The 22018-nt window shown below is 46.0% G+C and overlaps 1 protein-coding gene across 2 annotated transcripts in view; it reads left to right on the forward strand.

Annotated features, from left to right (window-relative positions):
• Nucleotides 1–22018, forward strand: part of CTNND2 (catenin delta 2) — a 940792-nt gene that overhangs the window by 536982 nt on the left and 381792 nt on the right. For both annotated transcript variants that reach the window (XM_043601021.1, XM_043601022.1), the window contains exon 7: nucleotides 3025–3598. In XM_043601021.1, coding sequence (XP_043456956.1) covers nucleotides 3025–3598 — 574 coding nt within the window. The remainder of the gene's footprint in view (nucleotides 1–3024; nucleotides 3599–22018) is intronic.

The raw sequence follows: 22018 nt of genomic DNA on the forward strand, positions 1-22018 counted from the left end.
GTTTATTAAAAATTGTGCCACTTGGTGACAGCATTGCTGATGTCACATAGGGTTATTAATGTTACACATCCAAGACATAACTCAAAGTATCTGTTCTGTTATAAGCAGGGAACTCTCTTGTGAGCCTCTGGGGTTCTCTCTCCTCTTTATGCTCCTGTGGGAAGGGGTTAGAGAAAATTCCTGTTGTAGGCTTTTCTGCCACTTGTCAGCTGAGTTCTGCACAAACGAATGTAGCTCAGGCCCCAGGAGAGCTTCAGAAGAAAAGTGAAGGAAGGAGGTCCCTGTCTGCAGCTTAATGGTGGTTCTCACATCAGCAGCATCTGTCTTCCCCGGGAGACTGCTGGAAATTGAGGCTCACAGGCTCATTCCAGACCCCTGAATCAGAATCTCTTCTAGATCTGTGGCTTGTAAACTCTAGCGAGCACCATAATCACCTTTGGAACTTGTTAAAACAGCTCCCTGGGCCCCTATCCCAGAAGTTCTGATTCAGTAAGGGTATACTGATTCTGACTGCAGGCAAGGGCACACTTGGGAAACCACTGCTCTGGGATAACTTGTTCTCTTGTTTGCTTGCACACTGGAGTCACCTAGAGAGCTCCCCAATAGCCTGGTGCTTGAGTCCCACCTCCAGAGATTCTGAGTGCATGGATACGGAGATTTTTTACAAAAATCTCCTTTGCCCATGATAAGATGAAGCCAGGTTTGAGAAGCCCAGCCTGTATAAATTTCATGCCCATAACTTCTACCTGGATGGAAGCAACATTGGAAGTAAGCAGCACCCTTAGGACTCTGGATGATGCTGGGATAAATCTCTGGGGTTCAGGGTGAACACACCAGTTTTACAGAGCTTCTCCACCATCCTCTACATATAACCCCCCTCCGCACCCCCAGTGTCAAAGTCTTGGGACCAGCTTTATTAACTATCCCTTTTTTCTGCAAATATCTGTGATATCTGTGCTATGGATCAGGCCTTGTTCTAGTTGCTGGAGACACATTATTGAGCAAAGTTATGGAGTTTATTTTACATTTTACTTTCACTCCTACTGTTAAATTCAAAATAATTGCTCAGTGATGTTAGAGGAAAACTAGAGCTGGGCAGTAAAGTGGTAAATAGAGATTTTATTCAGGAAAAAAGAAAAACTACTGTAGTAGAGGAAAAGAGACCTTGGTAATGAACTAGGCTCAGTCCTTTAATTCAACAAGGAAAAGTGGGATTTATGGCCAAGAAGCAGGGTGGAGTCACAGGGCAGAAAAGAGGAAACGTTAGGGGGAAGGGGATCCTGACTTAAATTCACCTCACAGGTACTTGCTGAAGGCAAGCCCGGTGCTCAAAAGGCACCTGGAAGGTGGTGGGGCCTGAGGAAGGAGGTCCGATCTGCAGGGTGGCCGGCACGGAGCATGGGGGCTTCCGGCTAAAGTGACTCAGCAGGGTTCTTGCTAAAAATGAACAAAGCAGAGGTGAACACGGAAGGGCCCCCAGCCAGGGTCTAACTGAGAAAAGAGCTCAGAGGAGCCTCACCAGAGTTTGGTCAAGGAGAGAATCTTTGTCAGCGGACTGATCTAAAATATACACAGGTATGTAAAATACATGCGTCGTATATAGATGCACGCACAATCGTACACGCACAGTGTCTCAACCAACTGCTGTCTCTTCTCATCCCACTGCCGTTAATAGAGAATTTTGATTTTACTCAGTTAAGTCTCTGGGATCTCCCCATGAACCTGACAACCAGATAAATTTTGGAATGGAATGGTGTGTGTGTGTGTGTGTGTGTGTGTGTGTGCATGCGTGCACACGCACAAGGATGGAAGTGCCCCGCCTGTTATCTGCCAATTGCCATTCCAAAACGGGTGGAGAGGCAGCATTGAAACTTTTAATGGATGGCATCTGTTCAGGCTCTCGCCCCCCCCCCCCACTTCCCTCCACCTTACCGCTTCCTCCTTCCCACTCAGTTCCCACCCCTAATTTCAAAACCTTCCTTCCCCAGCTTCTCTCTCTGTGCACAGTCCTACCCCCTTTTCACACCAGCCCGCTCTCAAAAACCTTTCTGCTCCTCCGGGAAAGCCTGGAAGATCCCAGACCTCCTGCCCAGAAGTGGTTGACAATGTAGTGTTCTCATTCGAATGCAAATTTGTCTCTGGACAAGATTCAAGGAAACCGCTTTCCCCTCCAACCGTCTCTCCAGCTCCACCCCAGCCCTTGTTGTCTTTTGTGTTCTTGTAAATAAATGAGAGGCAACTGGCTTTCAGTTTGAAGACACAGCTGCAGGGGGCTCTTCAAAGACAGCTAGAGAGAGAGAGAGATGCGGAAAGATTTGTCTCCCAGCATTAAAATCTAGAAAAGGGAGGCTTTTTTAGTCTTTCATTTGCAAGGGCTCTGATTCCTCCAGATACCCCCCCCCTTTTTTTTAAACTACTGAAAGACTAAGGGTACTTCTTTTGACTTAATAGTTTCCCCTCCTTCTAACTTTTCTGGTCCCCAAAGAAGAATCCACACGGCCATAGCAACAGAATAAACTCTGAGAAGTATGTTTGCTCCTGATGTTCTCCAGATAAGTATGCAACTGAGCCCATTTTGGAGGCAGAAACTGTATCCAGTGAAATGACGGTGGGGGTGGGGGATTCAGTGCCTCCATTTCTCGTTTGACAACGAACGGATCGTGATTGCGTTCAGGTGTATCCCGGTGGCCCCGCTGGGTGGCCTTTGAAAATCTTTCTGCGCCTAATGCGATGCCTCTGCTATTCCAGAAACATCTTAGATATGTAAGCACAACAGTGTGCCCCGCTCGCCAGACGCGATCCCCATCCCGTTGTCGGCCGGCCCTTGCCGGCCGGTTGTCCCTCGAGTCCGAAAAGACCCTGCCCGAGAAGATCGGGGGCCTCTGCGTCCCGACCCCGCGCGCAGGGCAGCTCGGCGGGCCTGCCGCGCGCGCGAGTTTCGCTCTGTCGCCGGGGCGCGGGGGGGCGCGGGGGGCGGGCTTCCCGCCGGCTAAGCGCGCGTGTTCTCTGCTCTCCCGCGCACAGGGCACCACGAGCCGCGCGGCGCACCTGGCGGGGCCCGAGCCCGCGCCGCCGCCGCCGCCGCCGCCGCGGGAGCCGTTCGCGCCCAGCCTGAGCAGCGCCTTCCACCTGCCCGACGCGCCGCCCGCCGCCGCCGCCGCCGCCGCCGCCGCGCTCTACTACTCGAGCTCCACGCTGCCCGCGCCGCCGCGCGGGGGCTCCCCGCTGGCCGCGCCGCAGGGCGGCTCGCCCACCAAGCTGCAGCGCGGCGGCTCGGCCCCCGAGGGCGCCGCCTACGCCGCGCCGCGCGGCTCCTCGCCCAAGCAGTCGCCCAGCCGCCTGGCCAAGTCCTACAGCACCAGCTCGCCCATCAACATCGTCGTGTCCTCGGCCGGCCTGTCCCCGATCCGCGTGACCTCGCCCCCCACCGTGCAGTCCACCATCTCCTCCTCGCCCATCCACCAGCTGAGCTCCACCATCGGCACGTACGCCACCCTGTCGCCCACCAAGCGCCTGGTCCACGCGTCCGAGCAGTACAGCAAGCACTCGCAGGAGCTGTATGCCACGGCCACCCTCCAGAGGCCGGGCAGCCTGGCAGGTAACCGGCTCGCCAGCCCGCCTTCCGCGGCTCCGCCCCGGGGTGGGGGGCGGGGGGCACCTGGGCGCGCGGTAGGGGCGCGTGCGGGACCCGAGCGCCCCGCCCGGGGTGGGGGTGGGGGCGGCTTGAGCGCAACTCGAGCTGGGCGTGTCTGGGCCAGTGTGCAGCGTGCGGGGTGGAGAGGGAGCCAGGGCGTCCCTAGGCTTCGCTAGTATCTCAACTACGGTGCGCCAGCTACTTCTTTGAGAAGTAATGCTGTGTCTCAAACTGATTTCTCCAGCTCTCACTCCCTCGCTCTCTCCCTCTCAGTCTCTCTCTCCCTCCCTCCCCCCAATCTGAAGACTTAGACATCCATACAATTCAGTCATATTGAATAAAGAATCACACAGACCTGTTGATTAATGTCCAGAAAAAGAGCCACGCAAATAAAAATCGCAGAATCCAAGTGATCGCCTATAGTCACCTACAGTTGGTGGAGATTATATATATATATATATATGATTTTTCCCAAAGCAGCCTTTCAGTTCACATAGATTTCAATAGTAGTGAGAAAGTAACCAAGGATTAATTGCTTTGAATTGTTACTACTTCGTTATGGCTCTCATTTCTTCAAACTTATTCTATTTTGTCTAAATTTAGTTACTGGGAAAAGTGAAAGATTCCTCCAGACCTGTCATTGCATACACATAGATTCCAACAGTGGGCATGGAGTAAACCAGTGATGAAGTCCCTTGAATTCGTTACCTGCTTATGGTGGGCACAGAGGGGTTGGTGCTAGGAAACCTTTTCTCTGCCAGTTCAGAGGAGGTGACTTTTCTGTAGTTGTTGTGCCCGTCAAAGACCAGGCTGAGCTGGTGATTCTCTGCTGGTAGCACCATATGTTCAGCTCAGACGGGACACTGTGATTGAAAGACTGTTTTGTCTCCTAAAGCACCTGACGACTCACCCGGATTTATTGTTGATTTTTTTTTCCCTCTTATGAAAGTATTTGGTAATTGTGTCACTCTAGTAACAGATGCTATGATCATATGTTTCCTTTCTTGACATAAATAGATGACTGCAAGATAAATAGGATTAAAAAAAGAAAAAAGGAACTTGTTGCATGCAGAAGGCAGGTGTCCGAGGGCTTCTTTAATTCAGCACAGTAATTGCTGTTGTGGACTGGCCTGGGGTAACAGGATGCAGGCTGGAATTCAGCTGCCCCCGATTTATGTTAGCTGTGCTTACTGAGATGAAAATATTTCCTCTCACACACTCCACTGTCTTTAATAGAATTGTGGAGGTAGATGATCATTAATGCCAACCCAGTAGCAGGACCAAAATCTCTAAATGTAAGGACTCAGGTTTGGCAGTGTGGATGGCAAAGGTGGCCAGGAGACATGTATGGCAACTTTGTGTTTATAAGCTTGGAAACTTTGTTTTATGAATTTGTACAATAAGTTACTAGATCCGTCAAGGAGGGGGAACCAGCTGCAGACCTTGTAGAAGACGGAAGCCCTGTGTGGTCCTCCTTGGCCACAGGGCAAGGACCCTCAAGGAATCCCTGAGAGCCCTGCGATTGCTAATGGCCATTTCATTCCCTGTGCAAATCTGGGGAAAGAAACCAAGAGCTTAGCCCTTTCTCCTACTGAGTATATATACATACATATATGTATATATACATACATACATATATATCCTAAACGTGTGATTGTTCCACTGGATCGTCGTAGTTAAAACGGGGAGTATGGGTCTGTTGGAGAGTTTGCGGGAGTGTGAACGGGGCAGACGGAAAGTCTGACTGCTCGGTGTGTCCCTGAAGTTAGGAGTAAATATGTTGTGAAAATCGCTTGCTCTCTATAAAAGCTTGAATGAGTGTTTCTAGGATCTGATGTGGGATGCGTGTATGTGTGTTGGGGGGGTGGGGGGTGGAGGTAGGGAGGTGCTGGCCAGAAAGAGGGAAACCGTCCCTGGGATCAACAATCCCACGTGCCTTTGCTGCCTCTGCATTTCCATCTGCCCCTCAGATGTTCTGACCATATTTCATTTTTGCTACCTGGCGGTGGGGGCGGGGGTAGGGGGAATATCAATGTGCCATTGATGATTCTTAATTTTAGAGCTACAATGAACATGCTTAATGTTTGAATTATTTTGTTTAAAATGCATGCTTTTAAATATCCATTTAAAGATTTTCTCATGCAAATTACTGCTGGTGGTGCTTGAGTTTAAAATTACTCCATAACTCTGCATAAATACTTGAGTGGCATAAGATCATAGTCCCCATTTAGGAATTCGAAGACTGTGGCCCAGAAAAGATATGGGGAGAGACTCTAACATTTGCAAGAGATCAGGCAGGACACTTGGAGCTCTTACCAAGTGGGACCCCATACCTCAATCTGTGTGCTTCATACCGTCCCTGACTGGCATGGTAAAGTTTGGATCCACCTGGTTTGCTAGTTGAAAGCACCATGAAAGTCAAGACTGGCAAATACCTTTTAGATTTTCAGGGTTGTGATTTTGAAGGTTTGTCACTGATAACTAGGGAGTATAAATTACGGGATAGGTAGTGATTTTCGCTACTGAATGACTTAATTCATTCAATAATTATTAAGTACCTCTTACCTACCGGCACTGATTAAGACCCTGGGGATCCAGCAGTGATCAATATCAACCAAAATCCCCGGCCTCCTTTCAAATGGAGGAGACAGAAAATCAGCGAGATAAATAGTTTTGGTAGAGTGGCCAGGGAATGCTCTAATTAAAAGGTGACTTTTGAGTTCCCTGTGAAGGAGGTGAGGGAGCTGGCCCTATTGATGTCTGGGGAAACTGCATTCTGAAAAGAAAGAGTGGCAAGTCCCGACGCTGGTAAATGGGGGTATGTCTGATATGTTTGAAGAACAGCAGGAAGTCGAGTGGGGGTGGATCAGAGAGAAGGAGGGCAAAGAAATGACCTGAGGTCAGCAGAGTGAGCAGCCGGGTCAGGGTGAAAGCTGAGGTTAGGGAGAGACTGGCAAGCCTTGAGGACTTGAGGATGCCAGCTGTGGCCAATCCATGGGAGCCATCGAGGATTTGAGCCGAGGAGTGACACAAGCTGCCTTAGTTTGTAACAGGGTCTCTCTGGCTGCTGTGTGGAGAGTACGTTGTAAGGGATCCAGGACAAAAGCCAGAATGCCGGTCAGCAGGGTTATTGCAGTAATCTAAGCAAAAGAGGATGGCCTGAGCCAGGATGGTAGCAATGGAGGTTATGAAAAGTAGGGTAATCTCGATGCATGGGTACGGTGGAGCTGAGCAGGTTATCTCACACAGTAGGTTGCGATGGTAGGAGAGAGAAGATTCAGGGAGGCCCAACAGCCAGAAGAACGGAGTCTCCATGGACTGAGGCGGAGCCAGGTACAGAGAGGTCTAGTTGGGATTGAGGCAGTGCTAGTGAATGTTAAGGTCTTGGTTTTGAACATGTGATGTCTGTGTGTCAGCATCAAAATGCACATGTAACTCAGACCATTGGATCTGTAGGTCAGTTCAGAGAAGAAGCCCCTGAATGAGGGAGTCATAAGCAGGTGGATGATATTAAGACCGTGAATCTAGAAGACATTAATTACCTAGGAAGTCAGTGTAGAGAGAAGAGGTCCAAGGACCGAACGCTGACCGCCCCCGCCCTCGACAGATGTAAAGGTCTGGGAGTTGAGAAGAAGCCAGCAAAAGAAAGAGATAACCAGAAGTGTAGGTCAGTGTCGTTTCTTAGAAGCCAAGAGAAGAGCATGTCTCAAGGTTAGAAGATCAATAAACTATGTCTAGTGCAATTAAGAGGTCAAGACAAAGGAAGATTGTTCGATGATACTGGTGGAATGATTTCAGTGCAGGATGCTGGTGAGATCCTACTGAAGGCAGGAGGTGGCCCAAGAAACAACGGGAGGAGGAAAGCTCGAGACGAAAAACGTGCAGAACCTTTCCAGGGTGTTTTCCTTGCTTAGCTACAATCACTTCCAGAGATTCAAAGTCTGTCTGAGGATTTCAAGTCCTCAGTGGTAGTGGGCGCTTGGTAAGGAACACAGCTTCCACATTTTCCTCTGGATCTTACCAACAGCCAAACTTTATAAAAGTCTGGCCGGAAATCTCAGAGTTCCGGCTCTCTGGGAAAACACCCCGATTCAGATCAAACCTAGAAAAGTATGATTTCTCAGGTGTTAGGTCGTCAGGATCCAAAGACCTCTTAGAACGTTTTATCCCCCTCCTCCCACCCCCGCCTCCTCCTCCTTCTTGCAATTCTTTGCATCATAGAACAGTGCCTGAGTGAAAACCTAGCTCTGCCTCGTGGGAGGTCCCTAAGGTTAGGTATATTACACCTTGACATTGTTCTCTCATCCAGGGGATCACAACAGTATCTGTCTATTTCTATAATCTCAGGCATAAATAAGATAACATGTATGAAGTTCTAGCCCCTTTCCTGGCTCAGTAAAAGTTAACTCGTATTATTTAATAATACCTACCATATAAACTTGGATTCGTAAGGAAGAAGCCATTCGTTTTTGTTTCAGACAAAAGCAGGTCTTTTGAGTCCCCAAAACATGCCAGTTTCTGTGTTGGACACACAAAGAGGAGTGAGAGATACTCTTTGCCCTCAAGAGACCCAGCCTCGGAACGGATAAACAAATGGACAGTTCTAGCCCTCGTGCTGGAATAAGACAGATGTCGGTTACTGTGGGAACGTACTGCAGGGGCATGTTATGGTGGGTGTTCGATGTCTGCCATTGATGCTTCCTTGACGTCACGGCTCCAGAGCTAAGTGGTGTAAGCGGAACCACTGAGGAATGGTAGCTGGAACAAAGTCCAAGAAGAGAGAAGGTAGGGAGCGTGAGGGGGGAGACTTCCAGCAGATCAGGGTTTCTGGAGGGAGAAATGGATGGTTCGGGTGGTGAGAGAAGGGGAGCAGGAGAGGAGGAGTAAAAGCTGTGTTATTTCATCCTTCCGGCGGACAGCCGACATGATCATATTCGCACATTAAAAACTCCATTCCAGGGACTGAGTGAACGAAGGATTTCTTTTTACAAGAAAAAAGAGGCAGGGGTGCCTGGATGGCTAAGTCAGTGAAGCATCCTACTTTTGATTTCAGCTCAGGTCATGATCTCCCGGTTTGTGAGTTCAAGCCCCGAGTCAGGCTCTGTGCTGACAGTGTGGAGCCTGCTTGGGATCTCTCTCTCTCTCTCTCTCTCTCTCTCTCTCCCTCCCTCTCTCTGCTCCTCCCCCACTCGTGCTCATGAGCTTTCTCTCTCTCTCTCTCTGTCTCTCAAAATAAATAAATAAACATTAAAAAAAGAAAGAAAGAAAAGACAAAACAGGCAGAGAGACACAGGAAGGCATTGGAATAACCCTTCCATGGGAATAACCCTCCCAGATCTAGTGGTCTAAACTGCCCCCCAACACATACATACTTGTGTGCAATGCGACTGTTCAAAAATTATCACTAATAAATAGGAGGGGAAGAAGGCTAAATAAATAGCATAACTAGTTCTTACATTTTTCTCTTGATAGGTGGCTTAATTTTCTTTTTTATAGTTTAAAAAATGTATCCATTTTGTGCATGATGATGAATAAAATTATGTTAAAAAAAACCCGTACTGCAATATACAGCATTTGCGAGATGCCAGGCACTTTGCAAACTGTATCTCATGTAGTTTCCAACAACTTAAGGAGGTAGGTGTGATTTTTGCCACATTCTACAGATTTGGAGACTGAGGTTTCTCAATGATAAGTTTCTTGCCCAGGGTTACTTGGCTGGAAGTGACAGGGATAGGACTTGAACCTAGATCACTTTCAGTGTAGCTTCTCTATACCTTTAAATATACATGATAAGGCAGAGAGGCAGTATATTTTTTGTTGTTGAAGAAAAACACCAGGAATATAGAGATACAGTGTAAGGCTTTTTAGCTTTTTTAAATAACTAGTAATTTGGAAGAAAGCAAAAGTATCTCAAAAGTGTGTCAATATCTTACTGAATATGACTCTACCAGTACCCATTTTTGTTCCCTTTTGTAAAGAAGACAGCATGATCCTCTCATTTTCTGTGTTAGAGGAAAATCAATCCTACTAAAAGTAGGAATCTGAGTTGTAAATAGGTATTAAAGTTAAGCCAAACATTAGAAGCTTATTTTGAGGTAAAAACGAAATGAATTAAATGTAGGTTCTTAACCAATGATTACAATACAGATTGGCCTAATATGGACAGGATTTTGGTCAAGACGTGTTCATCTTTTACCTCTGCCTAGTGGACATAGAATCCAGTGTTTAGAGTGCATCACATGCCATGCCTCTCAAATTCTGCGTACTTGGTGATTTCAGTTCCATTCTGTGACGTGCTGATTCTTCCAGGTGCACCTGCTATAAGAAAGAGAGAAAGAAAAAAAAAAGCCTAATCCCACATAAAAGCTTTGCAATTTTCACTGTCAGGTTCTCAAAGGAAACATGAACTCTACTCAAGTAAGGAGTGAGTTTGTTTAACACCCAGCGCTTGGGATGCGGTCACAATGCAACACACGAGATCTTGGTGCCTGCTGTCCTTTAAATCACATTTCCCGAAGGTGATCCTCTAACAGTCAGTTTTTACGAACCTTCCTCTCACCCTTAAATAAGACAAAAATTTCTAGTTTACATTTACTAATTAGAATGTGATCAACCTGTGATACCAACCAACACGTTAATCTTCTCTCCAAGGCGGTTAAGGCCAGTTCTCAGCCGAAACTTCCAGGGGGTTCCGGAACCAAGACCTCCCTCGGGTCTCCTCCGCAGCCACAGAAAGCCTGTGGCATTCCCTGCCGGCCATGCCTCTCAGGCCCAGAATCTTCCTCAGTAGTTCCTGCTCTCAGAGCTCAGTCCCCGTCCAGGCTGTTTTCTAGATCTGCATGTAATATAGTCTCTCTCCTGCAGGCTGCCTTCTGGTATCCTGCACCCCAGTGGACACTGAGAGTGCAGGCCAGTTCCCACACGCTGACCCTCTCCTGCTTCCACCAACCAAGTGATTGTTCTGTCAACCGCTTGCCCTCCAGAATTCTGGAACCTCACTTTCCAGCAGGGAACTCACATCCACGTGGTCCCACGGAAGCCCACTGTCTTCAGGCTTTCCCTCCGAGGGGATGGTTACTGAAATCTCGTCAGCAAACCCCCTCTGGACTTGTTGACTGCTGTCTCACAGCCCCCGTCTTCCTAGAGCGCAGGGCACACAGAAATGGCAATCGGACATCCTTTGCGAAGTCACTCCATGCAGCGTCTCATCATACTCATATTGGTGTCTGATTTCTGTCCAGTTTATGTCCACGGCAAACTTGCATCAGGGAGACTGCCATTTGAACATCCCATTACAGTAAGTTAGTGGCCGAACCTGGAACTAAATGTTTGGGATGCTAGGTGGCCACAAAAGGCCTACCTGATTTTTGTTGATTCACAGAAATTAATACCTTCCCTTCCCTTCCTACCACATTGGCAACCATGCTAGTTGAAATGGGGCAGACAGGTCTTTTTTGTACTTTTGTAGGAAAGTGGCATCTTTACCTACAGTTCTATGAAAAGCTTTTCCAGTGTCTGTGACGCTTTGATGATTTTGATCATGCTTTATCTCAGACAGTGGTTCCAGATGGCATTCTCTGTCCATGCATCTGCCTCCCCTGTGTCCAGATCCTCTGAAAAATACAGAATTTCAGTGGGTAAGCCACCAAAGACACAAGAACACAGAGGCCAGTGGTTGTGGCTCATCGAAAGCAAGCCGTGATAGGAATTTTCTAGAAAGCAAAATACACAGGAGTGATGAGCACTTAAAATGTTGAAAGTTTCTCCCAAGAATCTGCTGTGCCAGTATGACAGAGGTGGGCTGGTGATTTTCAGTAAAGCCTTGGACAGGCTCAATTGTCAGAGTGAAGCTGGGGAGATACGTGGGGCTAAAGATGGAGGGATTCGCTGGAAGTCAGGGCTTGATACAGTTTTAAGTCTGCTGCTTGCTCCCACTTACATATTCTCTCTCCTGCCAAGATGACGAGCCTGTAGCCATGGCTTACTCCAAAGTGAGGAATGGGGGTGGTCTCCTGAAACTGGACAGGCTGTCTGAGAAAGTTCGACTCCGATTTGGCTGCCGGTGGCTTAGATAAAGTTTATTTCAAACAGTCATGCGGGTGGTGGGCTGGAAGGGGACTCAGGCTGTTCTTTACCCTCTTTCTCTCCTCCCCAAGGAGGAATGCCAGGCCGTATGCCCCTCCTACCTTACAGATTGTAACTCAGGGGCATTTAGTGGGAGATACTTCCATTTAGGCTGTAGTTGAAGAAGCTGCCAGCAGGTTTTTCTTTCTCAAATATGATAAATTAGTAAGGATTACTGAGGAATTGGAGAGAATTAGTGACATGAAAAAAAAATAGCAAAAATGAACTGTCTCTTAGAAGAAACAGATAATTTACAGAATAAAAGAGATTAAAGGAAACAAGGAAGAACTTTTGGATCCGTACTGAGAAGGGTTTAAGAAGATCTTGTGTTTATTAAATAAGAACCGGGTGATACATGAGAGGATCAAAGAACAAGAAGATCTTTATAGGCTGTAAAAATAGCACCACCCAAACAAAAAAAAAAGTGATAGAATAAGTGGGAAATAGTCGAGGAAATCGCTCAGAAGGTCGCCATACAGGGAAGGAGACAGAAAATACAAGAATGATGCAATAATAGTGCATGGAAGACACATCCAAGACTTAGGAAAGTCCCAGAAAGAATGGAGGGAAGCAAGCTACCAAGGAAGTAACACAGAGCAATTCCTCAGAGCCGAGGGACCTATACCTTCATAGGAAATGCCCCATGTTTGCAACAGGGCATTTCCGCATTCTGCATCGTGCGATTTCAAAGCACCAACGCAAAAGACCCTAAAGCCACTGGAGAGGAAGAACACGTATGCCACCAGATTGAGGCAGTGATACTGGGTGGCAAAGAACAATCAGGTGATGTGCTCAAGAGTTCTGGGGGCAAGTTATTTTTTTAACGTTTATTTATTTCTCTTGAGAGAGAGAATCCCAAGCAGACTCTGTGCCTTCAGTGCAGAGCCCAGTGAAGGGCTCGAACCCACGAACCATGAGATCATGACCTGAGCTGAAACCAAGAGTCTGACACTTAACTGACTGAGCCACCCAGATGGCCCTGGGGGAAACTTATTTTTAACCTAAACTCTATACCTAGCCAAATTTTCCACATAAAGGCAGAATCAAATATTTTCAGTCCTGCAAGTATTGATAAAATCGATCTCCATATAGGCCCCCTTGCCTGGAGATTTACAACACTCAGTGGGTGTGTCTCAGCTGAATGAGGGCATAAAACAGGAGGAAAACATGGTACCCAAGAACAGTGTATATTGACCGTCAGGATGGTGCAGAGATGTCCCCAGGGTTAGGGGGAGGGGGGAGACATCTGGGCAGTAAGCTAGCAAACTAGGAAAGGTAGGACTCAACATGTAAATGTTGACAGTCCTGAATGTTGGCCTAAGTCCCAAAGAGTCTGGGTAATTTTAATATCTAAGGGCTGAACAAGTACAAGAACAAGTTAAGAATAATGAGTTCAATTGCAGTTTGACAAAAAGAATAGTTCCTACATTGCATTGAGTTCCACAAATGAAGGAGGTGATGGTTAAGAGAGAGAATGGATTGAGGCCAGACATGGGTACATCAGTTACTAGCTTGGGTCCATCATTTACTTGTTCTGTTCACCTTTTTTATCCTACTTTTTTTTTTAATATAATTTGTTGTCAAGTTAGTTAACATATAGCGTATACAGTGTGCTTTTGGTTTCAGGAGTAGAATCCCATGATTCATCGCTTACATACAACACCCAGTGCTCATCCCAACAAGTCCCTCCTCAATGCCAATCTCCTCTGCCCCCCCCCCCCCACCCCTCCAACCCTCAGTTTGTTCTCTGTATTTAAGAGACTCTTATGGTTTGCCTCCCTCTCTGTTTGAAACTGTTTTTCCCCCTTCCCTTCTCCCGTGGTCTTCTGTTAAGTTTCTCAAATTCCACATAATGCGTGAAAACATATGATATCTGCCTTTCTCTGACTGACTTATTTCATTTAGCATAACACTCTCCCGTTCCATCCACATTGTTGCAAATGGCAGGATTTCATTCTTTCTCATTGCCAAGTAGTATTCCATTGTATATAGAAGCCACATCTTCTTTATCCACTCATCAGTTGATGGACACTTGGACTCTTTCCATAATTTGGCTATTGTTGAAAGCACTGCTGTAAACATTGGGGGTACATGTGCCTGGGGATTAAGGATCCCAGGAGCATGCACGTGATCTTCGAGACATGAGGGATTGAAGGCAGGGTGACGGTGTGCGTGAAGTTTGAAGAGAAGTGGATTAAAACGGGACCGGTTTTGGGGCTTCCGGAAGTGAACCAACTCACAGGCAATTCCCTTTTCCTCTTCGAGAAACAGGCCAGGTAATGTGCAGTCAGGTGTTTGGCAGGTGCTGAACCCTGAACACCTGTCTTACTTCCCAGCGCTGCGGATCAGATCGGTGGAAGCTAGAAATAGGAGTTCCGCGGGAAACTGCTCTTAGGTATAATACCGCATCAGGGAAGGAAATGACAGAATGCGAGGAGAGATGTGGAGACACACATAGTAATTAGGTCTGGAAGCCAGGCTGCAGATGCACTGTTCGCTCTTGTGCTGCCGGGGTATCGGCCGCCCTGACTGTGGACCGTTTTCTTGGCTGGGTCCCCCGCACTCAGCAATGGGGACAGCCCGGCTGATGTCTGACCCGTGGTGTGGGTTTCTCCTGCTCTTCAGGCTCTGTGCTGCTGAACTTCAAGTCAGCAGGGCATTGAAGGTAAAATATTCCTGGGTCTGTTTTCACTGCTCGCTCCTTGCGGGTCACAGGTGTCAGTTAATCTGAGCAAAGGGGCATCTGTGCTTTCCAGAACTCCTCACCAAGCCTCTTCTAGTAGGTATTCAACAACCTTTTTTTTTTCCTTAAGATTTTATTTTTAGGTAATCTCTACACCCAATGTGGGTCTCGAACTTACAACCCCAAGATCAAGAGTCACATAGCGGCATAGCCAGCCAGGAGCCCGTTCAACAAATATTTTTGAGTGACTATTGTAAAAGTATTTATGGGTGCAAATGGTATATCCCATTGGTAACCGGAAGTCATGCTTAGCACGGAGAGAATTCAGAGAAATACCAGGTTCTGCCCAGAATGAGTGAACCATTAAAAACTTAAACAGTAGCTACCAGAAAGACTTGGTTCAATGCATATTGAGAATCTGTAAGATAAAGTGTTTGCGTCCTCACCTCTGAGTTTCCTAATTCTTTGGAAAGTGGCTTCCTGTACTTTCTACATTCCTGTTGCAGCGTTAACAGAGGCACGGACAGCATTCCAAGGAATGTCGCAGGCTCACTCGAGAGCTAGCAGTTCTTTGTGTGTGTAGCTGTAGAGAAGAAATCATAAAAACAGATAATTCCTATTCTGTGGTGTCTGTATTCTGAGCATGTGCCCAGGATCCTGCAGGTAGAAACTTGGCAGCAAAGAGAACCCAAAGAAAACCATTAATTATTTTGGTTCAGTAGACTCTAGTGGCCCCTCCTATTTCTGCTTGCTATGCTAATATCTTCGAATAGACGTGATCGCATTGATTTTTCCTGTTGGGCTTCCTAGATGGTGCCTGAGCCCGCATGTGCTCTGCTGTTACAGACGGTGCCTGGGCACACAGGTGCTGTGCCATTACAGAGGTGCTATGCCCATACCGTACCCCAAATGATATCTGCATTTCCCCATGTTTCTGGCTTCAACCTTAGAGCTCCCCTAGAATGGACTGGCAATGTGATAAAGTCAAAACCCCCCTCACAAGATAAGCTTCATTTTAATAATTGATGTAGAAAGGGGAAGTCTGTATACATTTCTCTTTAGAATGAAGAAAATACACACACACACACACACACACACACACATACACACACATACACACACATGCACACAGGTACTGTCAGGTCTTAAGCTCAGCTGGTTAGAAGCATATAATACTCCAGTCCCCTCCATGGCAGAGCCAATTAGTTGGTTATAGTTGACATGACCCCAAAGAGCCCCCTACACCTTGACAGCCTTCTAGCAAATATGTAGTATTTGTTTTGCCCTTAAAGAGTCAACACAGATTGATTTCTGGACTGGAAAACCATCACTCACATGACTACTGGGCCACACCAATTGGTGGTTTAATAGTAACTTCTTTGGATAAAGAAAACAGTTGAAAATAGGGTGGGGGAGTTATAACTATACATCGGTCTCATCCAGGTGCTTTGTATTAGGGATTTAACGTTTAAATAAATGTAACTGATATCCAAATAATAAGTATACATATATAATACATTACTAATTGGATTCTAAAACCCACAGATACAATTATTAAAGCCCTTTAACCAGAACAGAATCAGGGGAAAATTTTAATCCTCCTCAGAACTGTTTATTACACAGCATAATCTCTCTTCTCAAACCTTTTTTTATATGCCAAATATTATGTTAAGTAAAATAAGGAAAATGTAATAAAGTGTTGATACGAAGAATTTATAAAATGTAAATATAGAGAACGAGTAACCTATGAAGCAATTTGCTTGCCATTTCTCCCCCCATAAATTATGTTGAAAGTTCATGGTATCTTTTTCTTCTGGAATTAACACCAGAGCCTCCCTGTGGGTGTTAGTAAGATATATAAAGGAATGGAAAAATGATACAGGAGAATACATCTGAACTTTGCATTATAAAAGCTAAGTAATTTTTGAAAAGGAATTTGCACACCCTGTCTATGGTATATTTAATACAGTCTGATCAAAAAGGCCTGTGTTTGACAAAACATCTTAGCTCATGTATATTTCAAAATATTTAAACCAATTAATGGAGAAAACAACTTAAGCCTACTTTTGTCTAATAAAACTTTTCTCCTTGCCTTTACACTGAGAATTTCATCGGTGCCCTTTGAGGGGCACATACACAAAAAATGAAAATTCACCTTCAATTCTGAAGAGCTCTGGTCCCTTGCAGCCGAAGCTGGTCTATCTGTCCTGCTTTGCATCTCAACAACAACAACAACAAAAAAAGATGGGTCAGGAGCACCCTGTTCGGGCTTCTTTCCATGGAAATATCCATAATTATCCATAGTAATTAGGTCCTGAAACCAGACTCCAGATGTACTGTTCGCGTATTGCACTGATGGGGTATTGAGAAGCAGCTGTCAAGAAATAAAATGACACTCATCAAATTTTATCCGCCTTGTTGATAGAGAAGAGTATCTGTGTGAATATGAGACTGGCCATTAAAAACTCTGGTAAGTGACTAATTAATAAAGCACCGAATCGTAGATCACTCTGCATCAGTAGTTAATTAGGACAGTAAGATAGTGGTGAGCCTGGCTCCTGGTCCGTTTCACCCTGAACGTGGCTGCCCAAAGCTTCTCTCCAGGCGGAGATGGGGTTCGAAGCAAATTTTAAACAGGAGACCCCTCCTGGGTAAAAATTAACATTCACAGATTACACTTGTTTACAAATTAATGTCAGAAGACTTTAATTACAAGTCCGAGGTCAAATTATGTTGCCCTTCTGCACAAAGATACTACAATTCATGATTCACCCCTGCCAATTTTTTATCTGCCAGCTGTCAACTGAAAAGGATTTGGGGTGTCTTGATGGACTGTTCGGGGGAGTCATTCTGTCAGCTTCACTGGGACGTTTATCTGAATAGTTGTGATTACACGCGAGTTACTTTTAGAAAGATTCCTATGTGTTCACAGGATCCATGATTGTCACAGCAAGGACCCCACCCTCACCTGATGTAAAAAATCAGGCACCTTCCAGCCTAAATGCCCCTTTTCCCAAAACCACGCTGTGTCCAACCCGAAGACATTTTCTGGAGACCTACAGAAGTGAGGGGATGGGAGGGGCAGGAAATGTCCTGCGGGCCGTACGTGTCTACAGTCTGTGAACTTGGGGGACTTCCCAACAGGAAGTCAATTGCAGCACAGTGAATAGCACAGGTGGACAGAAAGCATTCTGTACCCTTTTTACTCTCAGAGGCGTTGCTGCCTTCCTGCAAAGCTCAGAACCTGCACCCCCTCCAAGGGGGGTGACTCCTTTCCCCCCACCACCCATCCAAGAACAGAGATTTCTGTATTTTATTTATTTTTTTAAATTTTTTTTACATTTATTTATTTTTGAGAGACAGAGTGAGACAAAGTGAGAGTGGGGGAGGGGCGGAGAGAGAGGGAGACACAGGATCCGAAGCAGGCTCCAGGCTCTGAGCCGTCAGCACAGAGCCCCACGCGGGGCTCGAACCCACAGATCGTGAGATGATGACCTGAGCCGAAGTCGGACGCTCAACCGACCGAGCCCCCCAGGCGCCCCATGAGATTTCTGTATTTTAAATCTGCAGTCTTAAGGGCTCTGCTGAGGACCAAACCTTGGCATGCACTCCTCAAGACCCTACATTGGCCCCAAATCTACCAGGCCTGCCCCTAACCATCCAGTGCTAGATCTTGTCTTAGAAACGTCTGGGGAGTGTTTGAACTCTTCTGTTCCCTGGGCCCATCCCCTTAGGTCCCGGTTCAGTAGTCTGGAGGGGGCCCCAAAAATCAATACTGTTAAAAAGGCTTCCAGGTGAACGCCATGTGTGTCCTCCCAAGGTTGGGAAGCACTGAACCGAACTCTTACATAGGTGTGCACCGAAGCAGTGAAGGGAACCTAGACTTGCTTCCCCAGAATCCTCCTAGAAGCATAGCAAAAGCAGCAAAAGCATTCCTGGCCACCCATATGTAAAAAGTCTGCCCTCTGTAGGAAAGATGGGCTTTTATATGCCCCTTGGTGTCGGAGCCTTGGCCACCTAGAGCTGAGATCAGTCACTCTGCAGCAGCCCACAGGTGGAAGCCTGACCTATAGGACCAGGCAACCCGTGGCAGCCAGTACGATGCCCGCATGCGGTGGCCGCCACAGCCACCTGCTGGCCCCAGCTGCCGATGTTCCTGCTGAGGCCCCATCAGCATGGTCAGCATCTGGCTGCACCCTCGGCCTGCACCTTTGTTGTTGCAATCGTGTTTGCTTAGTAAGGCAGGGAGAGATAAGGAATCCATAGTTCGGTCCCCAGGGCTTCAGTATGGTGCCTAAGTTGAAGCCCCCTAGCAGCCAAGGTACGTGTCCGTGGCTAAACCAGTACGTGTGTGGACCATCTGCACCACCATTGTCAGAGAACTTGTTAAAAATGCAGAACTTCGGGGCCTCTCCCAAACCTGAGCCAGAACCTAGATTTTAATCAGAAGATTCGTGCCGGTGGTGTTTGGAGAAACACCGAAATCCATGGCTGGTTCATTTGGAGCAGCTCTTTACCTAGCCTGAGATAAACCGAAAGCAGATAATGAGGACACTCTCCAGGCCACCACTGAGTTTACCTGGTGTGTTTTCACTAGTATTTGTACCATCTTGGACAAGTGTGTTTTCACTCAGAGTTCTGAGTTTTGCCATAGGACGCCATCCACTCTGGTGCAGACACAGAAGCATGCACTGTTCGCTGCAAAGAAAACATAGAAGTGGTCCATCCTATGAATGTAAAGATAACAGACTTCTCATTGCTCGTTATTCCCCGTTACTGCTGTCTCGTTATTTTACACGTGCCTGCCTGTCACAAAAGGAAATGAACAAAAGAAGCCTGGTTTTCTAACAGCTTGAGAAGAAATGCTCGTGGTAAGAGAGAAAATACTAGAAAGAATGAGGGACACCTGCTATTCTAAGGGACACGATCACACGGGCACCATAAATGCTACTTCCTGACTAGTGATTTTTCACTTTTAAGATATGCTTGGTGGAAAGTCTTTGAGCCCAAACAGAATACAGTATTCATTTGGTAAAAGGTGTGGTGCGGTCTCATAATTAAGTTGCATTGCAAAATGCATCATCAAGTTACAGGAATAAATCCTGTGTTTTGTACCTGGTCAGAGACTTGTATGAGCATTCACGTTATTTGTGATAGCAAAGTTACTGTAACGAATGAAAATCTAGGATTCATGAAATACATGAAACAGAAGGGCATTTTCTAAAGGTTTCCAAAACAGACTTTTTGTAGAATCACTTTATATCATCAGATGGCCTGTTGCATTGAACTTATTAGGCTCCAATGCAGATTTTGTCATTGAATATACATGAATAGTCTCCCTTCCAAATGTCAGTCTGAAATATGGCTGGTAGCCTGTCTAGGAAGTGTGTTCATATATCTTAACATTTACAACAACATGGGATAAGATGTCTAACTAATTCAATGAATTAATGATCATTTGCAAATGAAATTTAGTGGAGGGACTTGACTCAGGATACATAGGAAATATTTTGGTGTCTCTTAAATACTGAAATTAACTAGTGAATTAGCATAGGAGTGGGGAGGAGATTTTGGAATTTTGAGTTGAGTCCAAAGCAAAAACCAAGAATTAAACAAGTCTTTATTATGGTAAAGTATTCCTTAGATCTAAGATGCTATATTTGCATCTTTGAGCAATTTACTTAGCACACATGTATGAAATAATATTGGCCAAAGTGGCTTTTTTTATTTCTAAAAGTGCTTATATGTTGATATCATTTTTCCCTCTTGAGATTAATAATGACAAATATCAAGGGCTAGAAGTTTTAAGAGGTTCAAAGTCTACAGAATAACTGTTCCGGGGCCATAAACTGTCACAGCACAGGCTACCTACCTGCATGGGCCGTGCTGCCTGGCCATGTTGCTTAGTGACTCCAATGTATCAGCAGGGATCAAACCGCTGATATTGGAGTATTCAGCAGGAGAAGGAGTTCAGTGGGAATTTGCGAGGGGAAAATCTGCTACTATTCCAAAAACCACAGTTCTCTTTGGAAGTTCTATTTTGGGGTGCCTGGGTAGCTCAGTTGGTTAAGCGTCTGACTCTTGATTGCATCTCAGGTCACGATCTCACAATTTGTGAGTTGGAGCCCCGTGTCGGACTCTGTGCTGTCAGGATGGAGCCTGCTTGGGATTCTCTCTTCCCCTGACCCCTCTCTCTGCCCCTACCCTGCCCTCTCTCTCTCTCCCTCCCTCCCCTCTCTCTTTCTTTCTCAAAATAAACTTAAAAAAAAGTTCTATTTTGCACTTCAAAGATACAGTTTTACTAATAAACATCGATGTTGAACTGGATTCACAATTTTCAAGAAACCTGAATTCCTAGATTTTACTTTGGCCTTTTCTTCCTCTGAATACCGTTGTTTAGATCAGAAATGAAACTGCCTGTCTCTGCCACCTGTTCACAAATACTGAGTCAGCTTGCTCTGGCCAACAGACTGCTGTATCATTTGGGTCCTTATTTTTGCCTGTGAGCATTTGAAAAAAATTTTATTTTATTTTATTTTAATTTTTTTAATGTTTATTTCTGAGACAGAGCATGAGTGGGGGAGGGGCAGAGAGAGGGAGACACAGAATCGGAAGCAGGCTCTAGGCTCTGAGCTGTCAGCACAGAGCCCGACTCGGCGCTCAAACTCACAAACTGTGAGATCATGACCTGAGCCCAAGTCGGTAGCTCAACCGACTGAGCCACCCAGGCGCCCCTGAAAAATTTTTTAAATGTTTATTTATTTTTGAGAGACAGAGAGAGACAGAGAGAGAGAGAGAGAGAGTGCATGCGCTAGAGGGGGAGGGGCAGAGAGAGAGGGAGACACAGAATCCGACAGAAGCAGGCTCGAGGCTCTGAGCTGTCAGCACAGAGCCCGACCCAGGGCTCGAACTCATGTGAGATCATGACCTGAGCTGAAGTCAGACGTGTAACCGACTGAGCCACCCAGGTGCCCCCTTTGCCAGTGAGCGTTTGAAACTGGCTCCCAGATTTGGGAAGAACAGATAATGGCAGGCAGTATGTCTTTCAGAACCTAATATTAATATTTCCAGATGAAAACATGCAAACACTTATTCTTTGCAAAAGCGAGTGAATTCATACTAAATTAGAGGGTCATAACTTATATATTATAGAACTAAAAGAATGTAAACGGGTCCCAATTAAAACCAGAATGTATTTGTTTCATTCCGTCCGGTAAAGTAATTGGTATAATGTGGTAGTAAATTATATTATTAGAAGAAAGCAAGAAATGATAAATGGAATGTTACAACTTATTAGGCATTTCTTTCTTTCTTTTGAATATGCCTGTCTCCTCTCTCTCTCTTTATCTAAAACAGGGGGGCTCTCACTGTCATCTCTGCAGTAGAATCATGAGGTGAGAGGGTGCCATTAAGAGAGGCACACAGCCTCTCCTTGCTCAATAGACCAAGTCCTAATCTTTCGGGGCTATGTCCAGGAATCAGCCTTCCAAAGAGTTCCCTGGATGATTTCTTGGGAAAGTAAATGAAGATTTGAGGATTAATCATGTTCTAAGGAACAAAAATTCAAAGGCTGTTTG

The sequence above is a fragment of the Prionailurus bengalensis genome, chromosome A1 (assembly GCF_016509475.1).
Source record: "Prionailurus bengalensis isolate Pbe53 chromosome A1, Fcat_Pben_1.1_paternal_pri, whole genome shotgun sequence".
Taxonomy (NCBI): domain Eukaryota; kingdom Metazoa; phylum Chordata; class Mammalia; order Carnivora; family Felidae; genus Prionailurus; species Prionailurus bengalensis.